Consider the following 12,024-nt stretch of genomic DNA (forward strand, 5'->3'; position numbering starts at 1 on the left):
CCCCAGTGTGTGTGATGTATATGTGTTATATGAATATGGAGACTGAGCTTGGGGAAAAAGATGTTTGTATTGTCTCTGTGACTATAGAAGATATCTCTAGAACAGTCTACTCTCATTTCTTGCTGGTACTTTTCTCCTTTTTTTTACTCCTTTCTCCTTTTTTTTACTCCTTTCTCCTTTTTTTTACTCCTTTCTCCTTTTTTTTACTCCTTTCTCCTTTTTTTTACTCCTTTCTCAAGTTCATGTCTTGTGTCTGTTTGAGGTGGTACGTCATGAAAGTTTTTGCATTCTAAATACAATTCTACAATACTAAATGTTGTAATTAACTTTAACATTTTAAAAATAGATGTCATGGAGTGCAAGGCTGAAAGCAGAAGGTTACTCTTGCAGGACTGTGTGAGTTTAACGTCTCAGGAGGAGCCATTTGAAGGAAACTTCTCTAAGAGCATATTTTATATGATACCTGTAAAACTGGGTTTATTGTCACTGTTAATGTTTACTGTAAGAACAGGTTGTAAACAGAATGAACACAAGTATTGATGAAGACTTTTGTCTTGGCAATGTGGTGGTTTTCTGTCAGTTTTTACGCAGTTGTAAATAAACTATGATTTAGGTGCATTTCCAGAGTCAGTAAGTTCCAGGTATGGCAACAAGAACTTGAAGTGGAAAATGTATCAGTCTAAAGTTTGGGAAACAGTCCCGTGGGGAAAGAAGAGTAATCATTACTAATCTAAAGCTCTTGGTTTATCTAGAGTTCTGAAACAGCCCAGAATGTGTTGGGCTGGGGCAGTACTTAGAAAAGTATCCTTTTTTAGTTATTTGAGATGAATGTGCTGGGCTATGTCTGCTCATAGTGATCCAGTCTTAAAGAGCAACATTTTTTCAAGACTGCTCACAGTTAAATTAATTTAGTAGCAGAACAGAAGCCAAGGCATTAAAAACATTTAAGAAAGTGCAAGATTGATAAGCTGTAACTGTAGTGAAGGGATGTGTTACTGAGGAAAGGATTTTAAAACTTCTGTGCACATACAGCTATAAATAAACTTTCAGGAAAGAAAACCCTTAGGCTTGGCAAACCTGTAAATTTACCAAACTGGGAAAGTAACAATGCTTGTTGAGTGTTAATGTGTTTGAAATTGTATGCGCTGGGTCTGTTACAGTCCAGGTTGTGATAAACTGTGCAATAGCCAGCCAAAACCAGGCAGTAGCTTCTGTGGAATGGACATAGACTTCCTTTTGAATATTGAACCAGTTTGACTAAACTAGCCATTAAAATTCCTGCCTTTTCGTGTACAACAGCCTGTGTGTCTTGTTTGTAGGAGTTCTTATTTCCTAATTAGCGGTGGTTTTTAAATCATCTTAAACTGGCCGCTTCACAGGTGGAACAGCTGGTTTAAATACATCTCCTTTTCCCTGCAGAAGATCCTTCTGTGGAAACAGGAGGTTGTCTTAAGAAATCCGATGCATTAAGTGGTGCAAATAATTGAAAGGTGTTTAGCTAAGTATTTTCTTACACTCTTTGGAATCAAGGTTCATTCAAGAGACCTGAGGAAACTGTTGCTTTTACCTGGATGGCATAAAACAATTTTTCCTTGAAGGTGATTGATAAATAACTTTAAGTAAATATTAGAAGTCAACTTTGTTTCTTCTGATTTTGTTCCCTCTGACATTCTTTATGAATTTAGATTTGGATTTTGTGCAGTTGATGTATTTTGCAGGAAGGAGTTCCTAGACTTCTTGCTAGATAATTTGGTTTTAGATTCTTTTCAGATTTTGGAAAGATCATTTTGCACTTTTAGTATCTGTGAAACCCAAAATCTGTTTGTATTTGTCAGTGTCTAAATAATAAAAGGGAAGCTGTGAACTGGACTAGGTGGTAAGAAGACACAGAACCCGAAGTGCTAAAATAATTCCATGACCTTCAGAGGGTTGTCTGTGGGACAGGAGCCTGATTATGTGTAAAAGTGTTTTTACAGTAATTTACAGTAATTACAATAATTCATTGTGACACTTTTTTTTTAAGGCAGTAAAGAAAAGTTAAAAGCCAGTATCTATCTCTGATTAGGTTCAGTTTTATAGTAGTTTAAGCTGATCTAAGTTGGGACTGCTGAGATCTTGAATGTTTTGCATCCTTTATTCTGCATCAATCTGGTCCTGAAATCAAGGGATTGAACTGTTAGAAAGTTAAACACTTTTCTGAGATATTATTTTTCTGCTGATTTAACTCGAGGAACTGGCTTGTTCCAGGATGAGATTAGGTGAAAATGCTTATCTAGGGGCAGGATCATGGCAGCGAACACCCAAGAATTAAATGTTTACAGTTTGGGATATTGGTGGTTGTGCAGGCTGTACAATGAAAAAAAAAAAACTACGTAGCCTTGAACTGCTGACAGCAGGTGTGAGCCCAGAGTGCAGTGAACATGCAGCTTTCAAAAGTGGGGTCACATGTCTCTCTGCCTCTAGCTGAGTTAGGTTGGAAGTCAGGCTTCTGCTTCCCTTTTGCTGTCTGTGTGCAGTGGGTGTTCATCCTCACAGATCTGGTGTGTGGCTCAATGTGTGCTTGCTCACACACCCAGTCCTGGCAATCCTGGAAATCCTAAGGGTTGATTCCTCCAGTCTATCAGGAGTGATAATTTGTGAAGATGCAAAGTAAAGAGGTCTTATTTTCCCTCAGGTAGAACCAGAACACTGATTTGCTTGTAGTGCAGTGTGTCCATGAAATGTGGATGGCTTCTACACATCCTGGAGATGGATAGGGACAGGAGAGGGAGTTCACACTGGCTGTAGAAAATTGTTTTCTTACATAAGGTAGAAGCAAGTTCAGGCAGTCTAGTTTAAAACTCTGTTCATACAATTATTTTCAATTCTGTAGAGCACCTGTGTAGAGCGTGGAGAACTCTTGTCTGCTGCTGCTAAGGGAATATTTGCCAATTTAGGAAATTATAGTCTTTTTTATTTTCCAACAAAAGAATGGACTTACTGTGCTTCTTACACACACTGAGTCCTGTATCAAATGTACAAAATTAACTTGGGATTGCTATAGTTATGCATCTTACTCACTTCTCCTTTTTCATGAGCTATTTCAGCCTGAGTTTATGACTCCATATCCGCACAGGTGAAATCAAATTCCCGGAAGTCTTCACTCAGCTGACACTGCAGTGAAACAATTATTTTTTTTGTCACACTGGAAGGTTTGAGATAAGACAACTAAACTACTACTAAGATAGTTGAAATGTGCTTCAGTGACCCATTCTACTTTTTCTTGTTGAAATTCAGTATTTTACAGTGCAGGACCCTGTGTTTTTGTAGGGTGGGGTCCTTTTTATTGTAGGGGACATTAATAGTACTGACACGCTGCTACTTTGGGTCACCTGTAGAGACAGTGCTGAAACCTTGGAAATTTCAGCTCCAGTGCTATGTTCTGTAAGCTGAAATATGTTTATGCATGTCATAAAGAAGAAATAAAAACACTGGTTCATTTTATACCCTTTTGCATCTCAAACCTGTATTAGTTGAACTGTAAATTTATAAATTTACTACTTTTGAGCTGACAATTTTGAGTTACTGCTTTTTAATTTGATTTTTTAAATCAAATTAATTTGGTAATGGTTTAATGTGGGACTTGATACTTCCCTTCAAGCTACACTGCTTTGCACTGAGCAATTAATGTTAAGAATTACTTGAAAAGTAAATTAAAAAGAATAATGATCTTTAAACTCCAATAAAGCCCTTCCACTTGATTTTTTTTTTTATCTTCCATTACATGTCCATTTCAGAGTTCTGCAACATTTTTGATAATTTGTCCATTTTATAAGTAATTTTATTAAAAAAAATAAATTTTTTTTAAATTCAGGAGGATGCACTGACCTGTGCCATGTGCTCTGGGATAACCCTGCTTGGCCAGGGAAGTTGGACCAGACAATCCACTGTGGTTCCTCCCAAGCTACCCCATCCTGTGATTCTGTGACCTAGACCCAATGTTGACAATGAAAATTATTTCCTTGAAATAATCATTTAGCAATTGACAAGGGCTTTTAGAAATTTTTCTGCACGGTAAATCAGTGTCACTGCACTATATAATACAAAATTATATAGTCTAACAGGAATTATGTAGCTAACTTGTAAATAAAATTTCACCAGCAAGCTCTTGTAGTAATGACTTACAGGTTATTACCATTGCATCTCACAAAGGCCAGAATTTGGTTGGTGGTGTGATTTTTGGATTGCTAACAACTGCCTGAAAATGAGTCAGATTTGGAAAGTTTGTAAATAAGCTATTTGGAATACAGGTCAGATTATGCTTAATAATAAACTTCATATCCTTTAGGGTTGTAAGAAGCATGTAGTTTAAGGGGTGTCTGTATGTGATCTTCAGATTGTAATTCGTTTTTAATCTACTTCGTGATAACAGTGTTAAATCTAGAAAAAATATCTGGAAATCATAAAGCATCTGTTTTCAGAGGTCTTTGAAAGAAGACTTGAACCTGTCCTGTAATGGTAACTGTGTCAACAAGTACACATTCAATTTGGTAAAGTGGTTTTTCTTTTTTAGAAAAAGGGCAATTTAAGGATAGTTTAGTGTCAAAACTACAGGAAGGCAACTGTAAGATGAGAGATCAGAAAGTTAACAAAGAAATTGTGCTTGGATAGCATGTATATGTTCCTGCTAAAACTGTCATCTCCTAGTTTATATCTTAAATTTCTGATACAAAATACTGTTCTCCATACACAGATGGACTTGTGCAGTAACTGGGATTTGTTTTTCTGGGGTCTGTAATAGAAATATTGGTCTGAATTTACTTATTGCATCTTAAAAGTTCAAGGGTGGTAAAAATGTTTAAAATTCATAGTGAAGTGAATTTTCCAGCAAACTCAAATTTGTTCTTGTGTTTTAGAAACACGTAGTGTGTTTAGTCTAACTCTTTGCTGGATCTCCACAAAGGTAGAACTTGTGCTAAGAGTGCATTATCTTACCAGACCAGCTTGTTTGCCCCATAAATTACAATTTAGGAAATCCAGCTTGAAAACCGAGCTCGGGAAATGTTACGTTGTCAGAATGTTATTGTTGGCTCGACTTCATGGCTGGGGCAGAACTTTTCAAACACTGCTTGTGATCTCTTATGTCTTCTTTTTGATTTTTCTAGACCGCTGAATATGTCCCAGAAAAAGTGAAGAAAGCTGAAAAGAAACTAGAAGAAAATCCATATGACCTTGACGCTTGGAGCATTCTCATTCGAGAGGCACAGGTTTAGTGATATAGGATTACATTTCCTTATCTATGGTCCACTCACACTATTTGGTTCTGGAGTAAAAATCAGCATATTCATTTACAGAAGTCATAATATTGTAAATGCTGTTTTGATTTTTAATTTTTAGAATCAGCCTATAGACAAAGCACGGAAGACCTATGAACGCCTTGTTGCCCAGTTCCCCAGTTCTGGCAGATTCTGGAAACTGTACATTGAAGCAGAGGTTAATATTTTTACCTTTTTTTTTTTTGTTTTTCTTATATGACATTTAATAGGAGTTTTTAAGTTTCTACTTTTATAAGCATGATTAAGATAGGCACATAATATCTAGGGGAAAGGGGATTTTAAATATGCCTTGCCTTTATTTTGTAAAATAGGTACAAAGGAATGATTAAAATGAATTCTAAAGTATTGGGTCTTTTATGAGTTGATGATTGTTGCATTATGGAATTGCAACAACATTAAAACTGTTTCAATGGTATTGGAGTGCTTTAGCCTTTTATTTGCTTGTCGTGTCAATTTATTGCCTCCCGTGTCATTTACTTAGAGGACTTATTTTTTTTATTTACACATACAAACTTATTTGAATGACTTTCTCTGAATATTTGGATTTTATTTTTCTTTTATTTTGCTTTCTTAGGGAATTGAGTGTTTCTGTGAACAGTGTTTGCAGGGAGGGTGTGGGGTGGAAGCTAATTTCTGGAATGAAAATACTGGGAATATGCATTAGCACAACTCAATAGCTTTTAAAAATCCCAACAAAAATTGTGTTTGTTTACATAACTGTGTAAGAGTTACCCCTAAGTGCATTGGTCATTTAGACCACGTTTAATGACATGCCATGGAATGCCCTGCAGAACTGGGGGGTGGGAGGAGTGTTGGTTCTGGTTTTATTCATTTCTGTAGTTGTTATTTAATCCTAATGCACATGCTTTTTGTGAGCATCTTCCAGCTGCCCATTTTTCTTGGGACAGATTTTCTATGTGCTAAACTACAGGGGTGGGGACTTGTGTTCTGTAGATGAGAAATGACCTCAATATTTTTCCATTTCATGTGACACTTGCTGTGCAGCAATCTGAGTGGCAAAACTTCATTGTATAGTTATCATATCTTATTTTACATTAAATTTACATATCCAGACATGCCTGGCAGTAAATTTCGAAGACAAATAAAATTGGGATGCTGGGAATCTAACAAAAATTTTTATATTGCAGTTTGAAGTAAGATGTTACAGTGCAATCTGAATTGATGTTACCAAATTAAATAGAGTTTTCACTATTTTTTTTTTTTGCAGCAGTTTGTAGTGGGAGTTAGAATGTTGGTGGTTATACATGTTTGGGAGATTGTGAATGGATTAACATGCAGATACATATTTTTGCCATTGGGACCCTGCAGCCAAATCCTTAAGCCTTTTGTATCCTGTAACGTTTGCTACAGGTTCCAGTCTTTAGAATGTCATCTAATTTCATTTTTACATTAAGTTACCTGATTTCTGTGCTTATTTAAAACCTTTACCTTTCCCATGCCTCAAGTTTAAGAGTAAGAACACCTCAGAAAGCTGGTACTACATTGTAGATCTTTCAGCAGAAAGTCCTGTTACCAGTGTGAACCTTCTTGTCTTGAGCCACATTCAGAGATGAACTGACAGGTGTTACTTCCCTTAATCCATACCTTTTAACTGATCTATAATCTAGGAGTATTTAGAAACATTAACAGTGGGAAAGCTTTTAACAGTCTAGGGTATCATTTTTTTATGTGCTCCTTCAAGGAAGGAAGATCAGCTGCTTCTCAGCAGGTTTGGTAACTAGGTAACATGAGGTAAATTTGAGAAGGAGAGAATTGGCCTAACGATCACAAGTTCTTTTGTGTCTGCCTAATTAATACACTTCAGATATTAGAGATATGGAATATGATTCTGCTATTCAAAACAGTGGAAAAATACGAGCTGTAGATTTGTGGTAGAGGTTACAACTGGAGAGGATTATATTTGAAAGAAATGGAAGAGGGCACTTTTTAGACATTTATCTTCCATCTTAACAGCCAAATTTTAAAAATCCCAGTTATGGCTTAATTTTCAACCTTTTTTTCCTGGTTCCAGTAGCATATCACAGAACTCATATAGTGACTGATTTACCTACACAGCAATATGATTTTCTCTGCTGCTTCTAAGTATATGTAAGCATTTGTAGCTGTAAGTTGAAATAGCTTCTAATTTCCAAATTCCTCCCTAAAAATATACACACACAATTGGATGCTCTTGTCAATGTTGTTTTAAGTTGCATATCATATGAACGGCTCATCTGAGAGTAAATTTAAAATGAAATGTTATCTCGCACGTTCTTTTAACACTGTGGTTGAATATAAATTAAGTCTTCAATTAATTTTTGAAGGCTACCTGAGGTAGAGCAGTTGTTTTGAGACTTCTTTGATTGCAACCTTAAGATGTACAAAGAATACAGGGAAGGTATTTCCCAAGGACTTCTTTTCCGTGGAAATCTTAGTAGTCTCCTCCTGCTAGAAAGTTTCTCTTGGACTGTTCAGTATAGATCTTTTCACCCTGGAGTTGGGAAAGTCAACCTGTGGTAGATCTTCAGCATAGCTTTTGATTTACTTTCACTGCCTCAGTATTGAAATGTGAAAAGTGCTGAATCTTTAGTCATCTGTAAGTGCATTTCTCCTGATGTCAAAGAAGCATTTTACTCTTTAACATGGTAATGTTTCCTCTTTGCCTCACAGAAAGACAGAAAGGGAGAGGAAAGTGGGGGTTGTTTTCTGGCAGGTTGTCTTTCACTAGAGAATTTTGTCCTCTGGAAGGCATAAGTCAGAGCTGCAAACATTGCCAAGCTGTGGGCTATTACTGGAAGATTAGCCAGGATGAGGGTTGTGATTATGGCCTTAGGAAAATGAAATTAGCCCTTTAACAGTTGTACTCTATTGATACAGTTGTTAGAAGTCTTCAAATTCCTGTTTGCCTAACTCAAGGAATGTGTTCTTTTTAGTCACTTCAATAGGAATCATTGTTTATATGAACAAAAACCGTTGCCCTGCATATGCCAGTCCATTTTGTAACGTATGACATCCAAGTGCAGGCCTTACTGCTGTGATTCCCTCTTGGGTTTATGACTGTTCAGCTCCCTGACTGCTTCCCTTTCTGTGCATGACTGTGTTCCCTAGTGGAATACAGTGCCCAGCAGTGCTCAGCACCTGGTGTATCATCCAGCTCGCTGCAGCTGATACACAGGCTGTGCTGAAGGAACCAAATACTTCATGTTGGCATTTCGGGTGCCAAGCACCGATTTATATGCTCTGGTCTCTTAGGTAGTCAGTAGAACATGGAAATTAACTTGGAAGGGCATGCTTTGGCTGTTTTTTAATGGGAATTATACTATTAAAGTTTGAATTGGTGAAAAAGTTTGGATTCTCACACTGGTTCTTATTTCTTCTGACCTTCAAAGAAGAATTGCAGGACGTAGAAATAATAGAATTGCATGAAACAACTCTGATTTCACAACTTTTTTGGGGTCATAGTATTTGAACACTTTAAATAGAGTTTGGGATTTGATACATATTTTAGCAAGTAAAATAGTTAACTTGCTATTGCACATCTCTTAAAATTAGGAAGTGGAACAGTAATGCCACTTTTCTCAGGCTCTTGTTTTCTCTAGTTGCTTAAAGGACGTTTTTCTCTTGATACCTTTCTCGTAAAAAAACTCTTTCCAGAACACTTGAATCAATTCACATGGCAGTGCCTCTTTCCCAGTTTTTATAAAGGAGTATGTAAGTCTCAGTGCCAAATGTGCCATAAAGTTAAATCCATAGATCACACAGTCTGGATTCTAGCCTGCTCTGCTGATGTGCTGTGTCTTCTTGGGTAAGTTATTTAACCTGTTTTGCCATTATTAAAACAACCTACCTCACAGGGTTGTTGTGAGGCTTGATATAGTGATTAAAGTGCTTTGGCATCTGGCTAAAAGGTGCTACAGGAATGTAAAAATAAATTCTGATTTAATACCCTATGATCCCCTAGGCCCAGCTGTCTGTTACTATTTTCTTTGTCTCTTTGACTGTTTGAACCATCTCTTAGACACAGAAGGACTTGATAATGCTTTTCATGCACATGAAAGAACATTGACATTACCAGTGTCCTAAATACTTCAGTAGTTCTGAAGCCAACATTTGAAGTTGTCTCTTTTTTCTCTGCTAGTTTTCCTTTGAGAAATCACCAGGTTGAAAATCCTCTTAAGCACATTTATTAAACTATGGTCATGTATTTGCAACATTTTCTTAATGAGCTAAAGAATTTTTAGTTCCAGTTACTCTGAATGGAAACTTTCATCTGTAATTGTCCTGAATGCTTCAGGCCAGTTCACACCACACCTTTTTATCTTTTTTTTTTGTTGTTGAGTATATTGCATTATATCGTGGTCACCTTAAACTGGTGTTAGTGGGGGTTAAAAGGTTGCCATAATTAAAGATTTAAAATTCATAAGTACAAGACAGTTGTGACAAATACCCCAAGTCTAGAAACAATAAATACAAACCTGGTCACGTGCGTGTGAAGCGTTGGGCTGTTAATATGTATTTTTCATCTCGAGAATTTTGCAAGTAAGATTCCTGTGTTGTTGCTCATTCCAAAGAAATGAAACTAGATACATTTGTTTGCATAACTTCTATTTGATATGAACACTTTGAATTTTAGATGTCTCGTAGCAAACCAGATTCTGTATGAGGATTCAGAGGGTGGGACCAAAGCTTAGGGTTGATTCTTTTGCATTTCATCATATGCAATACATCAGTATCTTTAATCCATGTAATTCACACTGGTGTGGATACTAGTCAGAATGTATCATTTAACATACTTGTATATGAAAAATGTAAATAAAACCGTTTAGAAAAATGACTGTTTTTGTTTAAAATGTTTGTGTTTCTTCAAAGCATTTTCTTCCCCTGCTTTACTTTAATCTGGTTATGAATTCGGGAAAAAAACCTGTTGAACATACCACCAAAATTATTCTGCTTGGGATAAAATGGGAACTGACTTCTGTCAGGATGAAGTCGGAGTGATCAGAAGTCAAAGTAGAATAGACTCCTTGGCTGAGGTTGTGTTTAGTGGTGCTTTCAACCGAAAATATTGTCTGTCTCACCAGCTGCTCTTTGTTAAGAGAGCCTGGAAGGCATTCCCATGATAATCCATGCCCACCCCTCTAGCCTCCCACATTTCTCATGGTAAACTTCTCCTTTTGAGAAACTCCTGTACAGGTGCTCTGTACAAATACCCGTATTGCACAGTCTTGACTGCCTCAGTCTGAGATTTTCAATCTTTTTTACAACTGTATTATTTATGATCTTTTCTTATTCGTGTGTGGACTTGTTCCATTCCTGTTAATAAATGTTGTTCTGTCTGTGTGATTATTGTAGACTTGCACTAGAAGGTGGATGCAACTTCTTTCCTGTCTCTTCTGCTCAATATGTAAATACAGGCTGTACATCTTGCATAGTTGCCGTGGTCCTACAGGTTGTACAATATCAGAAAGTTACCCACACACTGACACTTGTAGTTTCAGGAGATGCACAGTACAACACTGGTGGGTTTCTTCGTGACTCTGTTTTCTGTATTTGATCATTGAAAATATCATGGGAAATTTTTAGGACCTTTTTGAAGTGGAAGCGATGCCTAATGAAGAGATGACTATGAACCCTCTTCTGTCGTGTGTTGCTGTTTTCACATGAATAAACACGAACTGCTTCCTGTTCTGTTGTATTCTTTCCTGGGGTGACAGAAATATCCCTGTTAGAAATGTTAGCTGTATACTCTCGTTCACAACACTGTTGAAGTCTCACTTTCAAATGTAACAAGGACAGTGAAAACTTTTCTCATCGTGTGCTTTTATTTTGTTGAAGTCATTCGTTGATTCTTCTGTTGATATTTTGAGGGGGGAATATGTGTGTTAGGTCAGGCACAAACTCGAGCTTCTTATGTCTGAACCTGAAAGAACCAGAAGTAAAAACAGAGGTTTCTCGTGTACCCTGTATTTGCTACAGATTGATTATCTTCATCTGCATGGGAGAGGGAGCTATAGTCCTAATTTCTGATTCGTTTCTACATCTCTTCCAGCTTCTAGCTGGTTGAGTTTCCTGATGCTCTTTATTCAGATTTTGAGAAGTGTGATGGCTGAGAGAACGCTCTGCTAAACCTTTCCTACCAGTGCTACTACATACAGTAATATGTTACTTTATTCGCTGTGGAATCTCTTTAGGTTGTGAAAAGGCTTTGAGTCATGACTGTCATGAAATGCAGTGGCTTCTCTTAGCTTGAAGCTCTGTGAAGGCAAACCATTCACTGTGACAGTCCTGTGCCCTGTAGAAGAAATGCTCTTCATTTTAGAGTGTGCATTGGTTTTCCCCTCATTAGGGTTTGCTTTTTCTCACCACTGGCTTCAGGTGCAGTAGCAATTTTGGATTTCTATGTGGTGTACCTAATACCCTATGACATTTTTTTTGCTTTCTTACATAAAACAATTCAAAAGTGAGAAGTGACAGGCATTGGTTCATAACTCTACCATTGCACAAGCAGCACTCACTTTTTTAATGCACATTATATACATGCAGTTAATTACACATGAGATCTTAGAATTATTTGAATCTGATCCATACTGGGGTTTAGCTGGATAGGTAGTGACAAATATTCATAATGTAGAAACATGAGAGCGTGTCCAGAGTTCATTAGAACTGTGGCATGGTAAATGTTTGGCATTAAGGACAGGCAGATAAGGAG

At 36.9% G+C, this 12,024-nt stretch overlaps 1 protein-coding gene across 1 annotated transcript in view; it reads left to right on the top strand.

Moving 5' to 3' along the window:
* Positions 1 to 12,024, top strand: part of CSTF3 (cleavage stimulation factor subunit 3) — a 49,127-nt gene that overhangs the window by 3,915 nt on the left and 33,188 nt on the right. Inside the window, exons 2-3 of the mRNA XM_017826976.1 lie at positions 5,145 to 5,246; positions 5,377 to 5,472. Coding sequence (XP_017682465.1) covers positions 5,145 to 5,246; positions 5,377 to 5,472 — 198 coding nt within the window. The remainder of the gene's footprint in view (positions 1 to 5,144; positions 5,247 to 5,376; positions 5,473 to 12,024) is intronic.

Source organism: Lepidothrix coronata, unplaced genomic scaffold, assembly GCF_001604755.1.
Source record: "Lepidothrix coronata isolate B3197 unplaced genomic scaffold, Lepidothrix_coronata-1.0 Scaffold133, whole genome shotgun sequence".
NCBI classification, from domain to species: domain Eukaryota; kingdom Metazoa; phylum Chordata; class Aves; order Passeriformes; family Pipridae; genus Lepidothrix; species Lepidothrix coronata.